Source organism: Panthera onca, chromosome B2 (genome assembly GCF_046562875.1).
Source record: "Panthera onca isolate mPanOnc1 chromosome B2, mPanOnc1 haplotype 2, whole genome shotgun sequence".
Taxonomy (NCBI): domain Eukaryota; kingdom Metazoa; phylum Chordata; class Mammalia; order Carnivora; family Felidae; genus Panthera; species Panthera onca.
The window spans coordinates 143247059-143259891 of record NC_138343.1 but is presented as its reverse complement, the minus strand read 5'-3'; the positions used below and the strand labels follow the sequence as shown (position 1 = coordinate 143259891).

Below are 12833 nucleotides of genomic sequence, written 5' to 3'. Positions count from 1 at the left end.
CCACCTGAATCGCTCTCTCCCCTAAACTTCCCGGGATCTGTCCGAAAATCTTTTTCCTCGACCAAAAGAGCACACAAGCCCAGAGTCGTCTCCGGGACCGAGGACAGCGCCCCGTGGACAGCGCCCGTAAGCCCCGCCTACGGCAGGCGGGTCTAGGGCCGGGAGACGGGGCGGGGCTTCGACGCGCCCCCGCAGCGCTGCGCTCCAGGAGACACGGAGGGCGGGCAAGGACCACAGGAAGCGGCAAGCGCTGTGGCCAGAAGGGGGCGCTCACAGGCCGCAGCCCCCCCCCCCCCACCTTGAAGACCCTCCCCCGCGCCTCCTGTCCCCCCACACAGCGGCCCCTTCCGGCCCTGTGCCCAGAGCTCCCGGGGGCTCCTCATAACAGCTGGGTCCGCCCTGAAAAGGAAACGCGGAGGGCCCTGGCCTCGGGCTGGGAGGGATCCAGCCAACCTCTGCCGCCGCGGCACTGGGCACCAGCATCCCTAAGCGCCAGGCCCCCATCAGCATCGCACCCGCCTGTCCACCTCGCCTTCTTCCTCTGCCCACTCCACCCGGTGGCCGGGACCGGCTGCCAACCGGGGCACTCGGGGAGAGGCCGCAGCGAACCGCGGCAGACAACCGCGGCAACCGGCCAGCCTGGCCGTCCTCCCCGGACGAGAGCCGGGTGAGGACTGCGGGGCCGCGGCCAGCACGCCAGGCCCACGGCCAGCTCCCGAGGACGGCGCCAAATGGGCTGGGCCGCGCTCGCCGGGCCCGCCAGACCGCGCCGGGTCCTCCAGACCGCGCGCCGGGCCCGCCAGACCACGCTCTCCAGGCCGGGTCCGCCAGACCAGACCGCACTGGCGGGGCCCCACCAGACCAGACCGCGCCGGGTCCTCCAGGCCGCGCTCTCCAGGCCGGGTCCTCCAGACCAGGCTGCGCGCGCCAGGCCCGCCAGACCGCGGTCTCCAGGCCGGGCCCGCCAGACCAGGCCGCGCTCGCCCGGGCCCGCCAGGCCGCGCCGGGTCCTCCAGACCGCGCTCTCCAGGCCGGGTCCGCCAGACCGCGCTGGGTCCGCCAGACCGCGCGCTGGGCCCGCCAGACCGCGCGCTGGGTCCTCCAGACCGCGCGCTGGGCCCGCCGGACCGCGCCAGGCCCGCCAGACCGCGCGCGCCAGGTCCTCCAGACCGCGCTCTCCAAGCCGGGTCCGCCAGACCAGGCCGCGCTCGCTGGGCCCGCCAGACCAGGCCGCGCTCGCCGGGCCCGCCAGATCGCGCCGGGTCCTCCGGACCGCGCCGGGCCGCGCGCGCCAGGTCCTCCAGACCACGGTCTCCAGGCCGGGTCCTCCAAACCAGGCCACGCGCGCCAGGCCCACCAGACGGCGCTCTCCAAGCCGGGTCCGCCAGACCAGGCCGCGCTCTCCAGGCCAGGCCGCGCCGGGTCCTACAGACCCTGCGTACCAGGCCCGCCAGGCCACGCTCACCAGGGCCCGCCAGGCCGCGCCGGGTCCTCCAGACCGCGCTCTCCAGGCCAGGTCCGCCAGACCAGGCCGAGCTCGCCCGGGCCCACCAGACCAGACCGCGCTGGCGAGGCCCCACCAGACTAGACCGCGCCGGGTCCTCCAGGCCGCGCTCTCCAGGCCGGGTCCTCCAGACCAGGCTGCGCGCGCCAGGCCCGCCAGACCGCGGTCCCCAGGCCGGGCCCGCCAGACCAGGCCGCGCTCGCCTGGGCCCGCCAGACCAAACCGTGCTTGCCGGGCCCGCCAGGCCGTGGCGAGTCTGCCAGACCTCGGTCTCCAGGCCAGGTCCCCCAGACCGCGCCGGGTCCGCCAGACCACGCGCTGGGTCCGCCAGACAGCGCTCTCCAGGCCGGGCCCTCCAGGCCGCGCTCGCCCGGGCCCGCCAGACCAGGCCGCACTCACCCGGACCCGCCAGACCAGGCCACGCTCTACCGGCCAGGCCGCGTCCGGTCCTCCCGACCCTGCGCACCAGGGGGCCCGCCAGGCCACGCTCGCCCGTACCCGCCAGACCAGGCCACGCTCTACAGGCCAGGCCGCGCCGGGTCCTGCAGACCCTGCGCGCCAGGCCCGCCAGGCCACGCTCGCCCGTACCCGCCAGACCAGGCCACGCTCTACAGGCCAGGCCGCGCCGGGTCCTGCAGACCCTGCGCGCCAGGCCGCGCTCACCAGAGCCCGCCAGACCAGGCCGCGCTCCAGGCCTACCAGGCCTCGCCTGCAACCCTCGGCGCCCCCGGCCGAGCCCAGCCGAGCTCGCAACTCGGCCTCGCTGAGGCCGCAAGCCCCGGCGGTCCCAACTTCGCAGGCGGCCTCAGGGCCCACCGCACGGCCACCGGGCCTCCCCAACACCTCGATCAGGGCCTGTCAGACAGGGAGACAGCCCTCCCCGTGCTAGTCACCAATGTGCTCCAGCAAGGCTTCCCCCGTTACCCACTTTCCCTTCTTTATCGTGTCGTGTCCTTCAACGTGTACTATTCACGTGTCCTTTCACCGAACCAAGAATCCTCCTCGCTGCCCGATTTTTCCCTCCAGCTGCTGCCTCATTTTGCTGCCCCTCTTTGTATTAACACTCTTCAAAAGAGATTTCTATTCTTGCTACCACCAATTACCCTCCCCTCTCTGATACTCCCCCCCCCCCCCCGTCCCTTGCACTGGCTGCTCCCCCAGAGCCACCTGACTCCCTCAGCTCCAAGTCTTTGCTTAAATGTCACTTTCTCAGCGACACTTACCCCGTTTAATATTCTTGAACACACACACTCCCGAGACCTCCAGCACTCCTGACTGTCCCTCCTTTTCTTTTTTACATCCATCACACTCTAATACGCTACCTAGCCAGTATTTGTGTTTGTCTCCCACTCAACTACTAGTATGTAAGCTCCACAAGAAAAGGGATTTTTGTCTGTTTTAGTGACTGAGTCATTCAAGTATTTGTTACAAATAAATAAATGAATATTAAGTGTTGGCTGTTTCAAAATATAATTTATACGTATATCTTTTCAGATGTGACTTAACCAAGTAAATCAGAATAAAATATACAACTTGTTCAACTAGAGTTAGGGTGGGCCAGCACATTTGCCACAGTTAACAATGCTACAAAAAAAAAAAAAAAAAAAAAAAAACTTGTACAAAAAATCTGTATACAGTACTAATTCCTCTACTGGTTAAGATTTACAAAAGTAGGTTATGGGAATCTGGGTTTTAAAGTCTAACAGATATTATTGCCAGACTCTCAGGAGAGGCCGTAAGACAGAAACAGGAGTTCTATCTAAAACTCTCCCAGATATCATCTTAAATATCCAATAGAATTATATGTTTTTTTAAAAAAGGAAAGAATACAGGGCTTAAGAGGAAAAGAGATTTTCACATCTTAGGAGTCAGAGATGCAAAATTCAGTGCAGCGATCAACCTGAATGACTGTCATAGATTTCCCCCAGTGCGCACAAGAATCAAACCATCCAACTAGCATCTGAAGTCAGGGGCCAGCCTCCTGAGAGTAAAGGAAGTCACTTGATGCGGCAACGACAACCGGATTCACTGTGTCCTACCCAGGTCACCAGCAAGAAGCCGGTCAGAATCCGAGGCTTTGACGGTAAGTAACCGCAATTACCACCCTTCCCTGGTGGGTATGTTACTTCAGCTACATGTGCTAACAGGTTTCCTGAAGTAGATATACATAGTTTTTTAGCCCTCAGAAAGATTAACTCAACTAAGGCCAAAGAATTAGCATTTGGGATGTCAGGAGGAACGTGAGCATAGTATTTCTACCGACTTGCAATGTTCAATGTTATGACTCCAACCCACAGGTTACAACTGAGTCGCAACCGACTGAGACGGGTGACACAGTACTAGAACTTAGAAATTCTAAGAGAATTTAGGCTTATGAGAAGTTTCAACTACATTTGTAATTATTGCTAGTGCCTAAGTTCTAACTTTCAGATCAGACATCTGAAGTACTTTCAAAGGAAATCAAATAGGGGAAACGTATACGTCGTTTTAAATTGTGGTGAAGGTGGTTCAACTAGGTCGTAAACAGAACCAAATGATGTTCACGGGTCCCCTACAAATGGCTGCTGAACTCTGCTAGATTTATATACGTAGCAGTACCGTTTGCCTAAGAAAGAACTAATGCAAGATTTTTTAAATCAAAACTGATGTAGTGTTGTTTAAACCAAAGTTGAGGTCTTACTACTATCCGTTTCTAAGAACAGAAACGGCCTTTGTGGGCACTAACGCACATCGATGATTACCTTCCCAAAGGGTTACAGAACCACCATCTTCCCGTTTAAACTTTCTGCACATTTGATAGAAGAAAAAATGAGATTTCATTATTGCTTCGATTTGCATTTATACCTGGCTTACAAATGCAGTTGCACTGAGCATCTTGGATTTCTTCTATTGTAAACCGCCAGTCTTCAGACTGCCATTTTTCCTTGGGTTCTTGGTCCTTCGCCTGCACCCCGCCCCCGCCCCCGACCTTTTTTTAAGTTTATTTACTTATTTTGAGGCAGGGAGGGGCAGAGAGAGGGAGAGAGAGAATCCCAAGCGGGCTCTGCACTGTCAGCGCAGAGCCTGACACGGGGCTTGATCTCACAAACTGTGAAATCATGACCTGAGCCAATACCAAGAGTCGGACAGGACACCAAGAGTCACCTCGGTGACTGAGCCACCCAGGTGCCCCAGGCTGTGTGTTTTTCTAATCATTTATTAAGAGAAGCTCCTACCACCCCTAGATTATCTATCTGTTTTGCTACATTTCTTCCCGATGTTCTAATCATTTTATTTTAATTTTAACTGATCTGTAATTTCTGTTATAGGGTACGAAGGAGAGGTCTAAAGCTGTTTCCTAATAGATAAATTGCTAAATTACACCCAAACTTTTGGTTATGCATTAACTTCTCATATATATTTTGATCTATTGCTTTCCTAGCTTTTCTGTTCTCCTGCCTATTGGGAGCTCCAGTTTTTGTAGCTGTTTTCAGAATTCACATTTTTTTTTCCTTTCTAACAAGTTCATAGGAAGTTAGTTTCTCAGCTGCCCTCTCAGAGCCGGGAGTTCAGACTTCCCACCGTGGTTCCGCATATCACCTCTCGAACTGTCCGATGTGACCCTATAACTCACAAAGCAACACGGCCTCAAATAAGGACACAGGCTCTGGAGCTTGCCTGTCAGCATTCACGTCCATAATCATGCAACCTCTGACAAGCTCCTGTATCTATTTTGTGCTTCAGTTTCTTCATTTATAAAATCAGGGAAATGGAGTCACCTACTTCAAAAAGTTGCTGAATAAGCTGAAGAAGATATTTTACTTAAAAACATAATGCCTGGCACATAAGCGCATAACAAATTTAGTTATTATTTAGTTATGAAACCAAATTTTTTAAAAATTGTTTTCATATTTATTTTTGAGAGAGACAGAGTGTGAGTGGGGGAGGGCCAGAGAGAAAAAAGGAGACAGAGAATCGGAAGCAGGCTCCAGGCTCTGAGCTGTCAGCAAAGAGCGCAACGTGGGGCTTGAACCCACGAACCATGAGATCATGACTTGAGAAGTCGGACACTCAACTGACTGAGCCACCCAGGCGCCCCAAAACGAAATTCACAATAACACAGTCGGTTATTTCCATTATATAATACAAGTTAGCAGAACTAGATCTGACTCAAGATTATCTCTGTGCTACTGTGAAAGTCATTTGCACCCACTTCTACTAGTTTGCTTTCTTGAGGTGAAGGACAGGGCGATGCTGAAAGTCTCCATTACCCAGCGTATGTCCTCTCCCTCTGGGAGTGTGAAGTTCAGGGGAAAGTAACTGTCGTGTGTGTCTGGGAGTAAAATGAGACCAGAAACTGCTAGTTTGTATCTTAATCAACCTGTAACTTGGCTTTCAATTCATCTAGTTACCTCTGGCTTCTCCCCTTTAACCAACCTCTCCTATTCCATTGGGCCCAGCTTCCTAAAAATGTATTTTATCAGATCACCTCCCCCATTACTGTCACACAGAATCTATGATGGATCCACTACCAACATCTCAGAAAAGATCGACTCTCCCGCCTGGTTTTCAAAGCCAACTCAACTTGGTCATTGTCAAATTCTGTCCAGCCAACCTAGCTTCACAAATCATACCTCTAGCGATTTACTTGTCTGTATCCAATAGCCATCTGCTACACTGTATTTCATCAGTCGGAAACACTGTAGTCAAATATTATAGTGAAGTCAAGAGGAAAACTACCTTTCCTTTTTCTGGAAACCTGAGTAACCCTGACCAACAGGCCCACTAGTGCCCTCCTTCATAAAGCATCAAAACAGAACAGCAGGAAGTTGGCCATATCATTTGCAAGTTTTTAAATCTATGAGAAAATACAATTTGTCCAACCCACGACTTCAGAATAACATGGCGCTTTCTCAGACCTCTGTCCTGAGCCTCAACCCCCTCTTACCAGTGTTTCCAATCTAGACAGTGTCCCCGTCGGAAGAGAAGAAACTAAGAGAAGCTGCCTCTACCAGCAGACCTCACAGACCTTACTCTTATCGCCCTAAACATTACTTTCTAAAAAGCCCTTTTAACCGTGTTTAGGCGTTTTCATTAAAAACGACAGACAGAGCTACCACGGCAAGCTGACCCTCCCAAATGCAAACACCTGAGTGCCCTCTCCCAGCTACCACCCTGTCCCCAGTCACACGCAGGCCTTTGTTTCGTGACTGTCCTTCACGGTCACATTGCACCGTTCAAACTGTGTTGGTCGAAGGTCACGATGGACATCCACGGACCAACCAAGAGAAAGGGCTGCCATGTGTAGCCCTGCCCTGTGTCTCTTCCTTTAAGCCTCCCCACCCCCCGCCCTTTGCTGTTCCCTGTAACTTGGTAGGGCGGCTGCTGTTGGCCACCTTGGGCCCCTCATCCTCACCAGTAAGAAAGGGATCCTAACCCCAAAGGAGGGCATTTGGGGAAATGAAATGAGTCCTGGGAAAGAAAAGTCTGCACTTCTTTCTCTTGGATTGGTGGTTCTCAGGACTATTTAATTTTTAATACAAGCTGAAAACTGGTGACCACCTCTTGTCCCATGTGAATACGGACAACCTGAAGGGTAGAAGCGGGTCAGGGGCTGGGCACCAGCTGGAAGAAGTAAGTGTGAAGCAGGGAGAAAGTAAAGATGGGGTTTAAGAAAAACATAAGAAGGCAGAGCCATATAAGAAACATCCTTCTGTATCAATAGATACAAATGTGCACAATTCTTCGTGACAATAGATACAAATGTGCACAATTCTTCATGATTGGCCAACAGTATCCACTAGATGGAAGTAAGCTAATCTGATTTCACACTGGACATCTAAAATTGTTACCACTTTATTATAAAAGATGAAAAATGTATATAAGCACATATAAGCATACGTGTAGACAGCTCTATGTACATAGTCATTTTTGCAAAACTGGGATCCCACACAACCGGTAAAGTAAGGAGAACTTTCTACTTACCCACAGAGTGATAGCTGCTTGTCTTGGAGTCGTACATACAAACAGCACTTGCTTGCCCACACTGGGCAATATCCAGATTTCCACAGATGCTGATCTTATAAAGCATGTTATTTTTGGTATCAACAGCTTCCCATGTATAACTAGAAAGGAAGAAAAACAATTTGTCACTGTCACTGATCTGCCAATAATTAAGCTTCTCCCTGGCTTCACATGCAAGCCACATTTACTTAAGACTGCCACAACCTAAAAGACACACTTTCGTTAGCCAAAAAATACTAAAGTCAAACTATGTTAAGTTGAACAGAAGCCAGGGCAGAAACCACTAAATACCACCTCGCGCTGGTTCAGTCCGCCCTGAAGCTGCCACAAGACTGACCATCATCAAAATACTTAAAACTCTACCATTAAACAGTATCAACTCACATAAGTAACTGCCCCAGAATCACGTTGAATATAAGATCGCAACCTTTCCAATCAGCACTGGAATGCTGAAGAGCCAAAGAATTGTTTTAAACTTTGGTTATTCTATATAAACACTAGCGATGGCATGAAAGACAGTCTCCGGTTTTACCTCTTACGGCTACAGTTCACATCCAAAGGGACAAGACAAAGTGGTGCAACGAATCAACTATTGGCTTCAAAATCAGACAAACTTTACTTAAGCTGGACCCACTACATCAAGCATTTTACAGGCATTCAAACACTCTCCGTTCAAACCTCTGCCAAGTAAACACCAAGTACTTGTTAAGGAGGCAATCTGCATACTTGGGACAAAATGATGGCTTGTCCGTTCTGTCAAAACAATTATTCTCCATTCTCTACTCTTCCTGGGGAGAATGTTTTGTCGTTTTTGTAAAACAGGGGTCATTTCCTCAGCAAGGCTAAAGACAGGAAATGAGGAAAGCAACGAAAAAGTTCCTTGCAAAATGCAAAGATACTGTATTAATTCAACAGTGGCTGGAGAGAAGGCTTAGGAGTTGTTGGAGTGGGGGTGTGGGGGGGGGGGGACACCTGGAGGTCGCTGAACCCTGAGACCACTGAGGTGTAGCCAGAGCTGATCTCCCCAAAGCAGCACCTTGATGACAGAAGGCACTCGCTCACAGAAGTGGCGATGCACTTCCCAGAGCCCCCTTCCGCCGGGCCTCAGGACAAAGACTCCACAACCCAGCAGGCAACATGGCCCTCCCCTGCAGGGATGTGGGCCCCCTCTCCCCCCCCCCGCCCCACCTCCAGCAGCCCTGTCCAGTAACAGACGAGCCCCAAGAGCGGGGTGGTGGCAGGCAAGGAACCAAGCATTCTCCCGAACCTAGGTGTGGGGACTGACCAAAATTTCCGTGCCAAGAAGCAAAGGGACAGGAACACCCCAGAGTGCTCCCCTAGAGGTTGTGACAGCCAGCTACTGGAAACCTGAAAAACGGGCTGGGCGGGCGGGAGGTAAGGCCAGGCTCAGAAGCAGTTACCATTGAACTAAGCTTCTTGTTTTTATTTTGTATTTTTATGTTTTCAAGCTTAGTTGACACACAATGTTAATTAGTTTCAAGTGTGCAACATGGTAATTCATTCTCTCTCTTCCTTAGGCTGTGCTCACAAGTGAAGTTACCATCGGCCACCATACAACCTGTTACAATACCGTGGACTTTATTCCCTGTGCTGTGCCTTTTATCCCCGTGCCTTGTTCATTCCGTAACTGGAAACCTTTTCCTCCCTCTCTCCTCCACCCAAGTTATCTACGCCCCCAGGCACCCCCTTCCCTCTGGCATCCACCAATTTTGAACTCAGCATCTTTATCAGTAACCCCTTAGAGTTATCTCCTAAAGTCATGAGGGCTAAAGACAAGAGAAAATGACCCAAGTATGACCAGGCATGAGAACGTCATCAATAAAGGCCTGTTTCCTTTGACCTTCACTAGCCTTTCTTTATTCATTTGCTTCACAAATATTTCTTAACAACTCACTGCAGAGGCACTGAGGGGTGCAGCGATGATCAGAGACCAAAAGCCCCCTGCCCTCCAGTGGAGGACAGAACATAAAGGGGTAAACAAATACACAGTAAACAAAAATAAAATGAACAGGTAAGCCATTTCACACGCTGGTACGCCAAGTGCAATGACAAAACAAACCAGCGTGGGACAGGAAATGACCAAGGGCGTACTTGAGCCTGGAAAGTCTTGAGATAGTGTTTTCCCTGGGACCCGAACAACAAAAAGGAGCAACTCGGGAAGATATGGTGGGAAGAATATGCCAGCAGATGGACCACTGCTAGGCCCCGAGGAGGGAATGAATTTAGCATCGTGACAGAAAAGGAAAGAGGGCAATGAGGCTGGAGGGAGACGGGTAAGCAGAGCAAGCAGCAGGTAAGGTCAAGGACATGGGGAGGCTGGCTACAGTAGGGCTTTGCTTTGCAGAGTAAACAATGTCGTTTTCATCTAGTACTTGAAACAAAGGAAGGCCATTCAAAGACACTATGGGTCTTTCCTTAAAATTTTAAGGTAGTGTTTTTACTTTGCAGAGTATTAGCAAAACTTTTCTATTAATTACAGTTAATTTTTAAAAAATGCTAATCTCTTATTCAAGAGCAACGGCCATGTTTTTCTGGGATACTAACACATCAAATCTAAAACCTTAATAGTGGTATCATGAAAGTGTTTCACAACCCTGAGTATACGAGCAAGGTACATAAAGGTATCATTTTAGAATGAATCAACTAGTAGGAATCAACTCTAAAGCAATCCACACAGCGCCTAAAATGCTACGCTTTTCTTAAAAACAGAATTCCGCTGCTGGTTTCGCAGAGGTGATATTTAAATAAGGTAGTTGTAAAAAGTGTGTGTTTAGGGAGCAGAAAAGAGATGGGGGGGGGGGGAGCAAAACGGGGAAGATTGTCTTGATTATCTGGAAATCAGTGTCCCTAGCAAGAAAATTGTTGCTCTGTCCAATTTTATTTCTTTTCTCCATTTGCATTTCCTATTTGCTTTGTCAAGATTTATCAAAATGGTAAGTGGCTATGGGAGTGAGGGGCAATGAGGACCCTATGAAAGTTCTTGGGCCCTGGCTTCTTTCTGGGGGTTGCCAGAGCCACCTACCACAGGGCAGCCCCTCCAGGCTGGCACCTTCAATGACACTCACAAACCCAACCTGAAACACCCAGGTTCGAAGACTCCTTGGCCACGCCACTTAAAAATGACGGAATGGCCACGGCATGTTTCTAATCTACACTACCAAGCGTCTGGAAGAAAATATTTGCAAGCTGAGTGGAAATGCAGTCTACACACACACATACACTTGCGTGCACATCTTGAATACGTCTGCTATACAAACATCTCCCGCAACGAGACAGGTCTGAAAGCCTGTGGGCGTCTCCTTGAATCTCTAACACCCCAATCTGCATCAAGTCTTCCAGGTCACCGTGGCTTCTACCCTATACACCACCCCCACCCCCACCCCGAGGGAAAGGACGGGGCACAAGGAGGTGTAACAAGGGAGAACCACAAAGGCCCAAGGAAGCAGTTGGTCAATGGGAAACAGCACCAGCAGCCCTGCCCGCTGTCCCAGCCTTGCGACATTCGGCCAACATCCTCAGAGGAGAGGACGCAGCCGATTCCCAGTGAAAACTGCTCTTCTGGACACGTCTTCTGTGCGAGAACCTTGGCTTTGAAAAGTTAGCAAAAGCAAGCAAGACCCTTGCCGTTCTACCTCACTTTCCAGAGCGTGAAACGTAGTCAGCCGACGTCCCCCTCCCACTCTCCAAAAATCCAAATTCATTTCCATGCAAACCTGACGATTCTAGATACGCACGTAGGCACAATAAGTCCTCTCGATCCACAGCTGTGACACCAGCACGACTGGCAGTGCCCACCATGCAATGCTGGCTCTTGGTAGGTGTCCCCAGCCGCATGGCTCCTCAGGGTGGTCACGGCCTCCCCTCCCAGAACGATGACGAGCAGGCCCACGGCCGCCGGGAACAAAGCCGTGGGGGACCAGGGCGGTGGCTCTGCACGCCTCTCCCAGCAAAGCCACCGTCCTCCCACGGTCCCGAGCACCCTGGCCTGAGAGCCAAAGATCCCAAGGCTCAGAAGACCAAGTCCCCTGCCCAAAGCCACAGAACCATGAAATGTGCCTGGTCTACCTGAGCTCCAAGGGCAAGTGCTTAACCACTCCAGCGAACTGCTTCATTTCGTTTCAGTTTTCAAAAGCGTTTTTAACTTCGCAGAAAATAGTTTCAATTACAACACTGAAACTGACAAAATATTCCACAAAACTTTAGTTATAGTCCTGTCGCAATAAATGCCTCCAAAACGACAGATTCCATCCGTACTGCGTGGGCTCCCAGACTGAGCGAAGCCACAGTGAGCCCGTGGAAGACCCAGGCTGCCCCAGCCACGGTGGCCCACAGACCGTGCACTTGCCGAACTCGAGCTCCCCCCAGGGTTTGCACTTCTGCTCTCGACCCCCGTCCGCTTCCGCTGCTCTTCTGCACAGTCTGAACTGCCGAACCCCAAAGGTGCCTTCTGCAACCTCTTTCCTCACTCACCCGGTGGTTCCTGAAGAAAGAGCATCGATCCCTGAGCCCCTACCCACAGCTGCCCTCGCCCCCCTGCGTATCCAAGCTGGGTGAGGACGCCACTGAGAAGGAGACGCATCTCACACTCACTCTCCTTTAAAACATGTACTTGGCTCAGCGGAGAGCTGCCCTTTAAAACCCCAACCAAGAGTCTCACGGTGTCACCAGAAACTCAGAAATATCCTACGATCACTCCTTCGTATCCAGCAGGGAATGGTGGAGGGGGCAGAAGTCACACACAAGGCAAATGGCTTTGGACAGCTCTGATTTTAAAGTGGATCCTGCTCCTGAAATGTGCCGCGAACATGGCAATTTCACCATAAAAACCGAGCACACAGGCCAAGCCCTTCCCTTGTAGAAAGCTCAAAACTGTCTGCCCCTGACTGCAATCCCACCGCCCCTGCTGAAAGTGTCCTGGACGACCACAGTCAGGCCATGTGTCTGTTCGGTGGACAGAGGCTCCATTTTAATCTCATTTGGTTTGAATTTCATAATATCCTGAAAGGTGTTGGCAGATTACCAGTGAGAAGGAGGCACACAAGTAGCATACTGTCAACCAAGCCAGAAGCAGGAAGGCATTTCCACTCTCCCAATACTGCTCCAGCAAATGCCACACGCGGGGCCCGTCCTGGTCAAGAATAAACCAATCTAGGGGCAGCGACGAAGAAGCAAATCCAGCTGGCCAAACACAATCGCCTGGAGCTCAGAAAGCTTCATGAAGAAACGCAGAACCATCTCCACTGACTGAGGTCTGTCCAGAAGAAAGAAAATTCAAAAGGAAAAGCCACAGAGGTACACCTGGACA

At 51.5% G+C, this 12833-nt stretch overlaps 1 protein-coding gene and 1 long non-coding RNA gene across 2 annotated transcripts in view; one reads left to right on the top strand and one right to left on the bottom strand.

Annotated features, from left to right (window-relative positions):
• Window positions 1–12833, bottom strand: part of IGF2R (insulin like growth factor 2 receptor) — a 103602-nt gene that overhangs the window by 75455 nt on the left and 15314 nt on the right. The window contains exon 2 of the mRNA XM_078447533.2: window positions 7469–7608. Within this exon, the coding sequence (XP_078303659.1) occupies window positions 7469–7608 (140 nt within the window). The remainder of the gene's footprint in view (window positions 1–7468; window positions 7609–12833) is intronic.
• Window positions 3483–9367, top strand: LOC144616447 (uncharacterized). Its single transcript, XR_013555845.1, has 2 exons — window positions 3483–3587; window positions 9046–9367. It is a non-coding gene; the product is annotated as an uncharacterized LOC144616447 (long non-coding RNA).